A 15295-nucleotide genomic window follows, 5' to 3' on the forward strand; every position below is an offset into this window, starting at 1 on the left:
AATCACCAGCAAAAACAATGTCACTCCCTCATCTGTCACCAAAATTCCTTGGCAGAAGCACAGTGGCTGATCGGCTAATCCTTTTCCACATGCTGTCTCGGGACAATGAGCTTTTGAACTATTTCACTGCCCCCTCCTCCTCCTGCCGTCACAGCTGGCCTTGAAATAGGTGATGAAATGCAGCCAAGATAACAGACAGAGAAGACAGGTACCGCATGCCTGGGCTTTGTCTGCCCACAGATAAGAAGTTCTTGGAGTGACTATTTTGGGTGGATAGGTGTCCTTGTCCTTCAACATAGTCTCCTCCCATCAGTAATCCTATTTATAGAGTAGCTCGTAACACACACTTTGTCAGGCCGCAATGATGGAGGACTGTGTGATTGCATTGCCGATTCCTGTAGCTTCACCCCTCCGTTGCCAATACAGTACTTAACCTACTGACACACTTGTTTTACTGTAACAGCAAACGGCTGTTTGCAACCTTCTAATCCCTGTTTTCAGGTTGCCACAAAGAAATCCCTTTGAAATATGAAAAGAAAAAACAAACAAAAAGAAAAACACATTTTAAAGGGTCAGCATTAAATCTGAGATTAATTAGACATAAACAGTTATTTTAAAACCGGAATGGTAGGGTTATGAGTTTGAATTATTGCTCTTGCTGTCTCATATATATATATATATATTATACAAAGCGTGTGAGAATGCATTTTCTTAGATAAACCATGTTATGTGTGCTTATGACGCATCATAGCAAGAAATAATATCTGCTGGGCCTGTCATAGCAAAGAATAACATCTGGTGAGTTCATCATTATAGAGGTACGATTTGCTCTTTAGCTGGATCTAATTTTACTGTATTTCATTTTAAGAAGTACTGTAGTTTTTTTTAACACTCCCTGTTCATTGGTATGTCTCTCCTAGCCAGAATGACTGAACAGCTCGGTGTAGTGTTTACTGAACAGCTAAAAAGCGATGCTAGATACTCTATATCCTTTACTACTGATGAAGAACTGGCTCCTGATCAGTGGACACTAGCTGTAGGACTTTAAAGACATGTACTGCCTTTGTAGTATTGTATGTGTACTCTTGTTTAGAGAATGTGACCCTCATGCCAGCCTGTGGAGCTTTTGTATATGACACCCTTGTTCCCAGAATGCCATTTTACAGAACAGCCTTTTTGAAGATACTTCAGAAAGTCAAAATACAGGACATTTCAGCAGTGTCAGATGTGCAGGCAGTCTAACAATTCATGGGCTTCATGGCTGTGATCTGTTTATAGGAAGATTCCATTTTGATTTAGGTCAGGTATAGACAGGCTACAGGAGTATATGCTTTCTAAAGCTGCCTGCAGGTCTGAGGCACCAGATCCACAGGATTTCAGTCCGTTCAGGTCAAGTTCAAACCAGTAATTGGTGGCAACAGCTGCACTAAATAAATCAACTTTATTTGACCGTTTCAGCATTTTTTCTCAGTGTGAAACAATGGCCATTGCATGTAAAGGGGTTCTTAGTCCTTTAAGAGTAAATAACGTGCAAATCAAAGTTGGCTGGATTTGACTCTTGTGATGTTTGAAAGTATTGTACGCTTCAAGTGCTGTGAAATGTAGAGATTTGGGTTTCTGAGTAGCTCAGTGGTTAGAGTTCAGGTTTTCCTTGTGGGAGAAAGTAGGTTCAACTGAAGACCCATCTTGATCAGTCAGTGGTGTTGGTGTAGGTGTCAATACTGTAAACATGAGGTGATAGAAAATGTTTATATTGATTAAAATACATATAAGAAATTTCCAAATTTGTTAGGGGTATGACAGTATTATCCTTGATTGTCACCCTCACACATTCACTTACGGATTATCTCAAATTAGAAAATTAAATAAATATTGTATATGCAGTGTGAATTCACAGTCTGGCAGTCTACTTGTATTTCCCCTCATCCGTGACTCTTATCTCTCTTACTGTCTCCTCTCTTCCTTTCATTTTTCATTGTTATGCTCCATTCTTCTATTAAATGTTTTGTCTTTTGAATATTACATGACTGTTTAATGATGGTTATCTTACATTGATTTTCTTTATATATGATGTAAAAAGAGTGAACAGAGAGCCGTAAAAAAAAAAAAAGTGTCTGTAGGCAAGGGAAAGGATTTGAGATTCTGTACTTCATGTTTCAGGCGATAGTGAAATTGGATATGAGTCTGTTGTACAGGTAGCATTGTTTCTGAGGTCCACAATAGCACACTGCTGTGAAAAACAGCCAACAAAAGACACATCAATTAGGAGGATTCGTGAAGATTGTTTAATTGCCTGTTTCCAGATCTGGGTATGAAAGACTATTTGAGTTTCAATTACACTTTATTACACCATGGACAAATGTAAGCCTCTTGATCATGAGAATTAGTTTTCCAATGAGGACTGAAATACCAAGATCAAGGGGGGTGTCTTCAACTAGCCCTCTGGATTCCTGCAACTGGAACGTGTTCCCTTATCAAAATGTATAGAAACATTGTAAGATCATTGTCATTTCTACAGCTATGTATGTATAGTATTGCATCTGTTCAAAACTTCTGGTGAAAAATTCACCATCTGGACAACCTAAATGGGTTAATTATGTGGTGAAGCGAGGTGAAAACACTCATCTTCCTTAGGCATGCATTACAAAACACAGGTTTCATTACACATGAAAAAACCTTGGGAGAAAATCTTATGGCACCGTTTACTTTGACCTGTGACCTAAGATGGCAGACTTATTATGGGCTTGTGATATTTTGGTTTCTGGATGATAAAGACCTACCTCTTTGAAATATTGGCTTCAGACTCGGAAAACAACTGTATGTTATGATTCACTAGGTCAATTCGATACTGGCTATTGTTCAAGTAAAATAAACCCTTTTGTGCCAATAATTTTACAATGCTGCTGCCGCTAGTGTCAAAGCCTCCTATTAATTTGAGGTAGTGACTTCATATTTACATGATTATATAAACACTGCGTGCTAAATATGTGGGTGACCCCTGACCTAACATAGCTGTCATACTGAGGTCATGTGACATAAGTTTATGGGTTTTGGAGAACTGTTAATATTTGGTACACACTGTTCTATGCATTTCACAATTAAGTTCCATTACCAGTGTTGCTCAGTAAAAATGAACTGTTTCACTGCCTCGTTGTTTAAACCTCTTTTAACCAGGTCATGTCAATGCAGACCACACACTTTGAGATACTGGCTTTACTGTTGATAGATACAGTTTTTTTCTTTGATTCTTTGAGTCAGTTTCCATTAGTAGTGTTATCCATTTAAAATGAACCACATTGTTTAAATCACTGACAATAACATGTGTACATTTCTTCAGAGATGGTGTGTTTTTGTTTTTGATCACAAACCCACCATTTCCAGTTAAAATGTAAATGTTCTTGTGCGACTAAAAATGTATAGTTCTCCCACCAGCTCTTACCCCCATCAATGTAAGACCTTACTATTTTAATAGTGGCAAATCCTTTTTTGTATCCTAGCCACTTCCCCCATTTTACCCCAAATAAACAGCAAGCCTTAGCGTCACTGCTATAATAATCCTTGATCGTGATGGATATAAGTAAATACTCTTTCAAGATACAAAAGTATGGTTTCCTATGTTGAGGGTTTTATTACATTCAGAACAAAAATCTTTGACAAAAGTTTTTTTTTTTTTTTTTTAAGCCACTTACACTGCGTTTTTTTAAGCCACTTACACTGGAACGGTGAAAGGAAGATCCTCTGTAATTGCTGGTGGACTGGTTACTCTATCAGCTGAAGAGCTAATTGTGTATTTGTTCCTTTCCTCCCCCTCTCGCCCAGTGGTGCTATCAGGGAGACTGTGTTCCTTTTGGCACTTGGCCTCAGAGTTTGGACGGTGGCTGGGGACCGTGGTCAATCTGGGGCGAGTGCAGCCGGACTTGTGGGGGAGGCGTCTCCTCCTCTGTCAGACACTGTGACAGCCCAGCGTAAGTAGCTAAAGTAAGCCAGAGCAACAAATGACACATTTGGGAACAATATTGTTTTCATGTTTTCAGGGAAATATATTTGTACTGTGTCAGTTGGTACTTTCCAAGAACCTTTTTTGTTAGAAAAAAGCGACTCTTTATAAACCAATATAAACACAGAATGGGATTTTGTTGCACCATTTATACAAGAAGACATGGTCAAGTGTTTAGAACCTGGTTTAAAATGGGTTGCCCAAATACACTTTTCTATAATCTAAAGTACTGGAGGTTCTCTGCTTAACTTCAGGACCTTTTTGCTCGAGCCACTTAAACAAAGTGTAAGTTTAGATTTCACAGTCAAGATATTATCAGAAATATCTCTCTTCACACTCCTGCTGTCAGACAGCAGAGGAAACAGGGTAATGTGTAACACCTGTGTAAAATAATAGCTTTAAAAACATCAAGGTACAAATCAGTGCAGTGGAAATTCATCCCACAATGTAAACATAAAAAAGGGACCATGACCGATATCATCGGTCATGATATTGGGTATCTCATACAAACATGAGAATTATGGTGCTACACATCTCAGTATTTTTACAGCATATGAACCACACACAGCAGTCACTGGCCACAGAGGTACAATTAAGAACTTATTTCAGTCCTGGCACCTGAATAAGCACCATGGTTTTAGTTTCTCAATTCCAGTGGTGATGCTGAGTGTGAGAGCGTGGCTGTTTGATTTTTTGGGTAGTTGCAGAAACAGTTCTAAAACATTAACATACTTGCTGTATAAGTTCTCACTGACATCACTGACAATTGATTGAAATTGGTTCGGAATCATAGCTCTTGTCCTTGTCACCTCTCTCAAACTGTCATTATTGATTAGGATGCAGTGCTGCACTAAAGTGGATAATTCATTTGCTATTTATTTATTATTCCACGCAGTTCTCCTGAATATGAGGTGTATACAGTGCTGCGGCTGATAACTAGGCAACAGGCACACCAGCATCACATTTAGAAATACCCACATTACGTATCATTACTGCAACAACAGGCAACAAAGCCTGACTAATTTATTATATCTTGATGGTAAATGCTTAACACAAATCTTATTTTTGAATCTCCCTTTAATTTCCCAGATTCTCCACTTCTTCATCTAATTTAACCCAGTGTTTGCATTTATACTGTGTTTCCATGTCTAAGCATGTAAACCGCTCCAAAAGCTTTGTTTGGTCTCCATAGTTAATACTTCAGTAGATTTCTTATCATTATTGCTGACAATGCAACATAGAATGTGGAAATATGCTCTCTAAGTTAAATTCATACACTGGTACAGTGGTTTACATTGCGAGGTAGAAATGCTACTATGATGCTACGATGAATAAAGGTAATTCTTAGTTTAAGAAAGGGTGTAGATTAAAATGTGGGAGAGATGAACCAGACTATTATGTTGGACACTGATAAAACGCAAAAACATGTTTTAGAAAAAATAAATATTTAATTTAACTGAATATGTGTTGTTGTCTTGTTCCCTGCCTCCAAGGAAACAAGATTTAAATCTCTATTTTTCCTTGTTTTTTTTAATCTATGATTGTAAAAGAAAGAAAAGACAAAAAAAAAAGCACTGAAATTACATTTGCATTTTGCCAGATATCATTAATTATCTAATCAAATGCAGCAGCCTTCTTGGCTGAATGAATTTGACTGGGGAAAACTTTGGAAAATCAGTTGACCTGAAAGCTAAGCTGGCAAGGCTGCTGGACGGTCACTGGGGGAGCTTGGGCTGGACCACAAGCTGCATTGCTAACAAGGGGCGCATTCCTCTGATTCAAACAACAGGCAGCCATCAACTAATTGGGAGATGTTTTCCAGATAAGCAACAGGAATTCTACCCATGGAGTTTTCAGGTCATATTATGCTTCTCACAAAAGCGAAATAATAAATGGCTGAGAATGGTTTCTGAATGGTAAACTGTGGAAGCCATTTATTTAACATCCAATCCCAGTAAACACAATAATTCATCTCTAACCTGGCCGTGCTACAAACTCCCTTCTCTCTGTAAGAGAACGGGTTCTGCAACAGAAGAGACAAATGTTGTCACGATGAGCTGCTGTTTACACAGCCAGCATATGCGGGTTACCTGCGGGGAACTTGGTTACAAGGTAACTGCCCCAAATGCAGTGCAGATGCCCGCCAGTGTTGATTAAAAGGGTGTGTGGATTTTACTTTGATTCACTTTTTTTAAAAAGTCAGACAGGGGGTGCTGACCAAAAGGAGAAAGTACCTCATTAATCTTTTTTTTTTTTATTATAATTTGTTTCAGGCCTTCTGGTGGAGGAAAGTACTGTCTTGGGGAAAGGAAACGTTACCGCTCCTGTAATACCGATGTGAGTCAAAAGCTTCCAGCCTTGCAGCTTTCCACAGCCTGGTTCACATGTTTCACTCCAACAGATTCTAGGGCAGGATAGGTAATGTGAAGGAAAAATGCATGCATAACCATTAGGCATTTGAAAACGCTATGTGCCATTGCTGCAGAAAAACCACAAGGCAGGATAACACTTATTTAAACTTGCCTCAACTCTGCTGTATATCGGCATCGATTGGTGGTATGATTTTTATTTGTTTTGTTTTCCAGGTTATACCAAGAATAAAGAGAACAAATATTTTGAATTTGGGCAGGAGATGTCAAAAGACCATCTTTATTTAAATAAATCATATTGTTCATGCTTTGACATTACCATGTATGCACTGGTATGATTATTGACTATAAACTATAAAACCATAGTACAATTGTACAGAAGATGTGTGAAATATACAAACATTTACCAGTGTACGTATGTCTGTTCAGTGTATCGTTTGCAGATATTCCAGAGGAGGGTCCCGTTTAATGATTTAAACAATGGCGGTATTCAGATCTGCCTCTGTTTATACCAACTGAATAGACCTCTTTTAGTCTTTGGGTCACATAAACAGCAGCTTCTTTATGTCCATTCATTTATTTGAAAGCATTGACTTGGAGTAGCCCTTTAAAGAGCACACTCATTTATTGCTCTGTCCGCACATCACATAATTTGGCCAGGACCTTGTATTTTAATCTCATTCCACAATATGCCATCGTTATCAACATTTTGTATTTCTGGGTTGAATCAGGCCCCTCCTGGCCCACAGGCTCTCTCTTTAACTTTCTGAGAACCACAAACTAAAACAATGATAGTCTTCATCAGACCACTGAGCAGTACACAATTCCTGGTTCTTTAATGCCTGTAGCTATAGCTTTTGGGTGTTTAGGGTTAAAACCATATGGTCACTATGCATTTCCTGGTAATTATCATGGTGACAAATGAATTGGTGATAAGAACAGTACTCCCACAGGTCTGAATCCATGACCTGTGACTGAGTAAACGGGACATTGACTTCAGAAAGGAGAGTCGTTCATCCAAATTAAAGTAAACTGTTTGAGAAACCTTATACAAAATAACAACATCTTCCAAACTCCACATGTTTGTCGTCTAACCACAAATGATCAAAGACTGAACAAGAAGCCTCTCCTAATGCATGTGTTAATAGTTCCGAAAACAGAAAGATTGGCTTAAAAAGAACCCGGGCAATGAAAGATTATCTTTAAATATTGCCATATTATTGGAAGAATTTGTTTTTGTTATTACAGGCCTAGTCTTTTGGAATATGATCACATCCTTGTTCAGGTTTATCAAATGATGAGTCTTGTATGATGAGGAAGCTGCCAGTGTGTGGCTCACAAACACTTTGAGCGTTTCTGTAAAATGTCAGCATTTATTTTTCTTCAAGAACTTTAACCCCCCCCCTTCCCCTCCCTCCCATGTTTCTTCAACAACTGCTGTTTAAAAGGTCAATTCTCATTTGCTTTCTTTTTTTCAACAATAAGCTAACCCCCCCTTGAATTGTACTCTGACCACTTTAATTTTCTTTCACTGCCTACACCATGACTCCTACTGGTATTATTACCTCTTACTAGAATTGCCTTTGTTGTGCTAAATGCCACTTTGTAATTGAAAGCAATTTAACAACAGAAAGAACCCAGATCATCAAAAAGTTTATAAAACAGCTGGCTGCAAGAAATGTGTGCTGTTTACAATACAAGCTACATTCAAAACTGAGTCTGTGTCCAAACTAAACAAACAGTTGCCAAAATGGTTTAATCGATCCATCAGGCAAAGCATAAGGAAGAAGAGGGAGATCTACTGAGCGTTTGTACAAGTTTTCATCAGTGAAGACGTCAACAACGTGCCCCCTGACACAGATAGTCCTCAAACAATCCTACTCATTTAGTATAAATCAAACCAAAGTAATAATGTATTTTTGTTTACGACTGTAAGTCGCCCTGGATAAGGGCGTCTGCTAAGAAATAAATAATAATAATAATAATAATAATAATAATAATAATAATAAGATGACTGGGGCCTCGCAAGACTAACAAATCCCTTGGTCTGGATGGCATATACCCAAGAGAGGGATAATATGCAAACGTTAAACTTGTAGACAACGCAAAGCTTTGGGGAGTGGCTTTCAGCCACCCAGGAAATCCAAAACGATTTAGACTGCATACAGAACTGGGCAGAAACGTGGCAATATAGGAGTTGGTCATGATTTAAGTCTTTAGAATCTTAAAAGGAGTTGACATGGTTAACACAAATCATTACTTTAAGCACAGTACAGAAACCAGGACCAGATGACTCAGTTGGAAACTAAATGGAGATAGATTTAGGACAGAGGGAATGAGACACTTCTTCACACAGAGTGATGAGGGTATGGAATGGGTTACCTAGTCTTGTTGTTGAGGGAGAATAACTTGGATCCATTAACTTGACAATCAGCTACTAGGAACGGGATGACCTTAGATGGGTTGAATGGCCTCCTCAAATATTCTTATGTTCTTAATTATTTTCTTCATAGTTTTTTTTTTTTCTGCCCAGTGTGTGCTGTATGCACTATATTTCAATTTCCTATCTTTATTTTAAAATGGCTACGGATAGCTATGTAAAACATGATTTTTTTAAAAACAGGTGTTTTTCTTTAAATATTATTTCATGTGAGTTTGAAAAAAGCTTCTAAAAATGCACCCTTTCGTGTATGATATATTGGCATTGCCAGGAGATACTTGAGGGGGGCAGGAAAGCCTATTTTCTCCTCCCTTCAACCATAACCTCAACAAGCAGCTTATATCTGAGTAAACTAAAGAAGCTTGTAAGGCAATGTTTGGACTTGTGAAGTTTCTTACCTTCTTAAATGTATAACCTTGTGCAGGGATGTAAATATGTGACACGAAATGTTTTCCTTTTATTCATTGCAGGCCTGTGCCGTGGGCGCCCGTGATTTTCGAGAAAAGCAGTGTGCAGACTTTGACATCCTGCCATTTCGGGGGAAGTATTACAACTGGAAGCCATACACTGGAGGTGAGTTTGAGTAAAGATGCAGAACAGTGAGCCTTTTTAAGGGGTGTTTTATGCACTGCAGCGCCTATATCACGTATAGCGAACAGTTGTCGCACTCGGCGCGAATGCATTACTACTGTTGTGTGTGATTCACTTTGACTTTGTCCAACCTTTGGTAAGTCTATACCCTTCTTAAAAAGGACAGTCTATCTGCTGCACTGGATATTGTATACCCTGCCTGTATAAACAGCTAGCCAGTCCCTTTGATGCATTGAACATTCTTAAAATTCCTAGGAGTAAAATGTTTGACCATCTTCTGCACCACTGTTCTGCTTTTTTGTACTCATGAAATGTTTAGTTTATAGAGTAAAGCTATTTGGAAAGCTCTGTCCTGTGAAAAGGCCCTAGGGAGGAACTGGGTGGAACTGGGTGGAATGTTTCATCAGGGCATGTGTTATGCAGGTTTTACAGCAGGTATCAGGATTATCATGTCCTCTGATCTCTAATATCTTCCACGTGCAGTTTGCCTTTACTGATTAGTTGCCCAGGGAAAGCCAACTGAGGAGATATTAATTGATAACAAAAGATATCCATTATGTACTTATGTGGCACGGTGGACTTTTCCACCTCTCCCAGAGCTGATTGAGTACATAATTGGGAAAATGCTGAAAAAAAATAGGGCACAGCGATGTGTAGCAAAACAAAAATAAAAAACATCAAGATCAGCAGAGAATGTTTTGATTGAGTTCCAGTACAAATTGTGCCAAGACTATAGTTTTTGGACACCTTGGAAAATGTGATTTTTCATTTGAACTGCCTAAATAATAAGTAATAAAAGACAAAGGACCTGTGCCCATAAATAAAATAAGCCTTATGAACTTTATTTAATTTATTTATTTATTTATTTCAAGCAAATTGAACGCAGATTGCTTAGTTGAAAAAAAAATAAATTAAACCTTTGTGAATATATTGTACCTGTCAAGAGTTCCAAAACAAAGCAGCATATTAGGGCATGTATTCACAGTGTATGTATTCCAAATTGGTTTGTTATTCTGTGATCCTTTGGAGAAAGAGCAATTCCCCCATTCAAAAAGTAGGATGCAAATACTGACTAGAGTAAACAGATACATGCTGTATGATTGTTCTGTAAGGTTTTATCTCTGTGTCTGACCATATCAGAACTGCACTACTGCATACATTTTAAATGTTCACCCTCAGTACTAACTTGAGGAGGCTGTCTACCTGGGATGATAGCCTTTGGCTGCTAATAGAATTATTATTGACACACATTGACAAAGACTCCTGGGTTACTCAGCCACCCTCACTCGTGGAATAACGACAGTGATGTAGCGTTCCAGTCTCTTCAGGGTAATAATATAAAATGTCTATGAATTTGACAACTGTTTTCTGTGCAGCTGTTTTCACTAAACCACAGCTTTATTTTGCATGCTACATCTCTCAGTGTGTCTTTGCCATTCAAATGAAGCAATCAGCATATACCCTCAAGACCAAGAAAGCAGTACATAGCAATAAACAAGCACACATGTTTTTTGTGGAAAATTGAATCCTTCAATTTACACGTCAACAGATGCACATGTGTTCACTGATCAAAACCCACAATAAGATATAATGTACATTATATTACTGAAGCATTTGGGTTTATTGATTTAAACCATTTAAGCTTTTAACATTCACATTTAAAAATACAGCCGCACAAATGAGTCATTGTTAATCTGCCACAAATCTGAAATCAGTGAAATAGAATGGTAGAGGAGTTTGGAAGTGCAAGATAGATATGATGCTAACATTCAGCTGCACTGGCTTCTGATAACATGCTTACTTAGCTTAAATGGCTTAGCTGTTACTATTACATTGCAGCTTGCAGGTTTCTGTAGCAGAAGTTAAACAGTACTCACCTCAACCATCGATAGTAACTATCAGTTATTATTATTTTATTATTATTTATTTCTTAGCAGACGCCCTTATCCAGGGCGACTTACAATCGTAAGCAAATACATTTCAAGTGTTACAATACAAGTAATACAATAAGAGCAAGAAATACAATAACTTTTGTTCAAGTGTGACAAACCACAATTCAATAATACAGCAGATAATAGTGATAGTTAAATCAGGATATGATTAAATACAAAATACTACAGGTTAAACACTTGGCAGATTACAGTATTCTGAAGTACAGGATTAAATGCAGTAAAATAGGGGGCAGATAAGAGCAAAATAAAGCACATTTAAATGAAGGGTGATAGTGTCCCAGGATACAAACAGAGGAGTTTTACAGGTGCTGTTTGAAGAGGTGAGTCTTAAGGAGGCGCCGGAATGTGGTCAGGGACATTAATCAATTAAACTGTCTATAGTTCATTTTAATTGATTGAATGGATTCATGTATGAGGAAAAAACTCTATTTTAAGTAGGGAGTGGCCAGATCCTTAGTAACTGCTTGTGCAATACAGCTCTTCAACTGTTCAGTCACATCAGTCACTTCGGACTGCATGCAGACTGATGAGCACTTGTCTTTTACGCGTATTTGCAGTCTGGGATACAGATGCAAGTCAGGCACTTACTGTGATGCCCCTTTAAAACTCTGACGAATCTTTACTTGTTTTACAGTCAATTAACTGACAAATAACTGGTTAAGACCTTATACACAGCATGCCAAATTGTTCAGCTACTTTCCATGTATCATGTGGCTGAATCATTGGGATCCAAGTTCTGGGATCAGTCAGCTACTAGGAACCGAATGAGCATTGATGGACCTCCTCTCATTCGTAACTTTTCTTATGTTCTGATGATAAAGGCAGCTCCGTAGTTGCACATGCTGGAAATCAAATGTAGTCTGTTTTGTTCAATACATAAACCATTTGGCTTAAAGTAGTTCTTTTCTGGTTACTGATGCTATGCAATGCATAGCTGAGATAAGGGGTGTGTCACATATCCTGTCTCTTTGTCTCATTCTTTTCTGTTCTAACTACAGGTGGAGTTAAACCCTGCGCATTAAACTGCTTAGCTGAAGGGTATAATTTCTACACAGAACGCGCCCCTGCCGTCATTGATGGAACACGCTGCCATGCTGACTCACTGGACATCTGCATTAACGGAGAGTGCAAGGTACTGGAGCTGTTCTGCTTTTGTTCTGCTGATCTGTGTCTCACACTTTTATAACATTTTATTCATGTTAACTCATACCGTGCTGGGTGTAGTCCACCCCACAAGAATTTCTATTAAACCCTTTTTATCCTGCATATGCCTACAGTTGAAATATATATATTTTTTTAAATCTCTTTGTTTTCTTTATTTCTGTTGAATCCCACATACAAAGCCAACCTAATCTTTTGTTAGGGTGGAACTAAGAAGGGGAGTCGGAATCATACAAACCAAAGCAAGGTCTGGAACTATGACCACAGAAGTTGCATCTGGGGGGAAAAGGGTTACATTGATTAATGCATTTTAGCTTCATTTTAGATGTATTCGATTGTGGCTTGAGCAATGTAAAAGACTTACAAGAAGACAGCACCTTTCCTGCTACCCTTAGTGACAACACATTATAAATGTTAAATATCTAGAAAGTTGTGCTTCTATTGCACACCTTCATGTAACGATCTCCATAGTAAATGTCACGCTTTTGTTGATTCTTCTGGGGTGATCAATGTAAAGTTTGGCTGCACATCCACATGAAAATCTACACAATCTAATTCTTGTGTTGTGGAAAAGACACCTTGCATTACCACCATAGTTACAGCTGCTAGGAGAATGTAACACGGTTTAACAAGCTTAAGGACATTGCATAATTTGAAATTCCAAATTTCAGAGTCAAGTTTAAAAGCAGATCATTTAAGTGATGTTCAAAGGATGATTGTTTAGTTTTCAGAGTGCTTTGTTTATACTTCAGCATGTATTATTTAAATACAATGGTGCTTGGATGATTGATGTAAATCATACTTCACTGAGTTTGCATGGAATGACTTTTTCCATGTCTCCAGTTTTGGCCTTTTCTGAGGAAATTCAACACATTCCCTAGAAAGCATCAATCTGACAGGGTTTCTGCAGTGTGATGCATTAGCACCCGCAGCCGTACGTTCTGCAGTGTGATGCATTAGCACCCGCAGCCGTACGTTCTGCAGTGTGATGCATTAGCACCCGCAGCCGTACGTTCTGCAGTGTGATGCATTAGCACCCGCAGCCGTACGTTCTGCAGCGTGATGCATTAGCACTCGCAGCCGTACGTTCTGCAGTGTGATGCATTAGCACCTGCAGCCGTACGTTCTGCAGTGTGATGCATTAGCACCCGCAGCCGTACGTTCTGCAGTGTGATGCATTAGCACCCGCAGCCGTACGTTCTGCAGTGTGATGCATTAGCACCCGCAGCCGTACGTTCTGCAGTGTGATGCATTAGCACCCGCAGCCGTACGTTCTGCAGTGTGATGCATTAGCACCCGCAGCCGTACGTTCTGCAGTGTGATGCATTAGCACCCGCAGCCGTACGTTCTGCAGTGTGATGCATTAGCACCCGCAGCCGTACGCTCTGCAGTGTGATGCATTAGCACCTGCAGCCGTACGTTCTGCAGTGTGATGCATTAGCACCCGCAGCCGTACATTCTGCAGTGTGATGCATTAGCACCCGCAGCCGTACGTTCTGCAGTGTGATGCATTAGCACTCGCAGCCGTACATTCTGCAGTGTGATGCATTAGCACCCGCAGCCGCACGCTCTGCAGTGTGATGCATTAGCACCCTCAGCCGTACGCTCTGCAGTGTGATGCATTAGCACCCACAGCCGTACGCTCTGCATTGTGATGCATTAGCACCCGCAGCCGTACGTTCTGCAGTGTGATGCATTAGCACCCGCAGCCGTACGTTCTGCAGTGTGATGCATTAGCACCCGCAGCCGTACGTTCTGCAGTGTGATGCATTAGCACTCGCAGCCGTACGTTCTGCAGTGTGATGCATTAGCACCCGCAGCCGTACGTTCTGCAGTGTGATGCATTAGCACCCGCAGCCGTACGTTCTGCAGTGTGATGCATTAGCACCCACAGCCGTACGTTCTGCAGTGTGATGCATTAGCACCCGCAGCCGTACGTTCTGCAGTGCGATGCATTAGCACCCGCAGCCGTACGTTCTGCAGTGTGATGCATTAGCACCCACAGCCGTACGTTCTGCAGTGTGATGCATTAGCACCTGCAGCTGTATGCACGTTCACGCTGTATGTACCTTTGGTTTGCAAAATTTCGACTTGCTTGTGCGATCGGTTGAAGCGAAACAGACATTTTAAGCTTATAGAATGATGGTATTTATTTAGTGGTAGTAATGAGCAAATGGAAGCAGATACGTTTGGTTGAAGCTTCAAAAAGAGCAAAATCTCTCTTCTGATGATCCAGAATATCAGAGGGAAAAAAATCAGTAGAAGCACCGAACCGTCTGTTTCTGCCAAATACACTGGCATCATTGAATGTTAGTACAGTACAAGTGCATGATCTGAATTCTGCTGCTCTTCCAGAATTGAGCACAGTAAGTACACTTTTAAAGTTGCATTTGTATTTAAATTTTATCAGTGTCTTATATTAAAATGAATAATACATTTTCCTACTCATTTACACATAATTGACAAGTTGTGTTATTATTATTATTATTATTATTATTATTATTATTATTATTATTATTATTATTATTATTATTATAATCAGTAGTAGCTGTTTACAGCCCTATAGATTATATTAGAACTCCAGAAGTTTACAATCTATTGTGTACAGCTGTAAGATTATATGGTTTATTATGTACAGGTCACATGGGCATCTTAACTGACTTCACCACAACACACAAATTTTAAAATGTTACTGATGAAAACAGAGACATGTTCGTTGAAAATCAGGAAAATGCTGCCACAAGAAAGAATGAGTTGAGTGATATAAATTTACTAAAAGCGTAAC

The 15295-nt window shown here is 39.1% G+C and overlaps 1 protein-coding gene across 1 annotated transcript in view; it reads left to right on the forward strand.

Moving 5' to 3' along the window:
• Nucleotides 1-15295, forward strand: part of LOC117964705 (A disintegrin and metalloproteinase with thrombospondin motifs 6) — an 83479-nt gene that overhangs the window by 49040 nt on the left and 19144 nt on the right. Inside the window, exons 13-16 of the mRNA XM_059011599.1 lie at nucleotides 3820-3965; nucleotides 6271-6334; nucleotides 9277-9379; nucleotides 12348-12481. Of these exons, the coding sequence (XP_058867582.1) occupies nucleotides 3820-3965; nucleotides 6271-6334; nucleotides 9277-9379; nucleotides 12348-12481 (447 nt within the window). The remainder of the gene's footprint in view (nucleotides 1-3819; nucleotides 3966-6270; nucleotides 6335-9276; nucleotides 9380-12347; nucleotides 12482-15295) is intronic.

The sequence above is a fragment of the Acipenser ruthenus genome, chromosome 1, assembly GCF_902713425.1.
Source record: "Acipenser ruthenus chromosome 1, fAciRut3.2 maternal haplotype, whole genome shotgun sequence".
Taxonomy (NCBI): Eukaryota; Metazoa; Chordata; class Actinopteri; order Acipenseriformes; family Acipenseridae; genus Acipenser; species Acipenser ruthenus.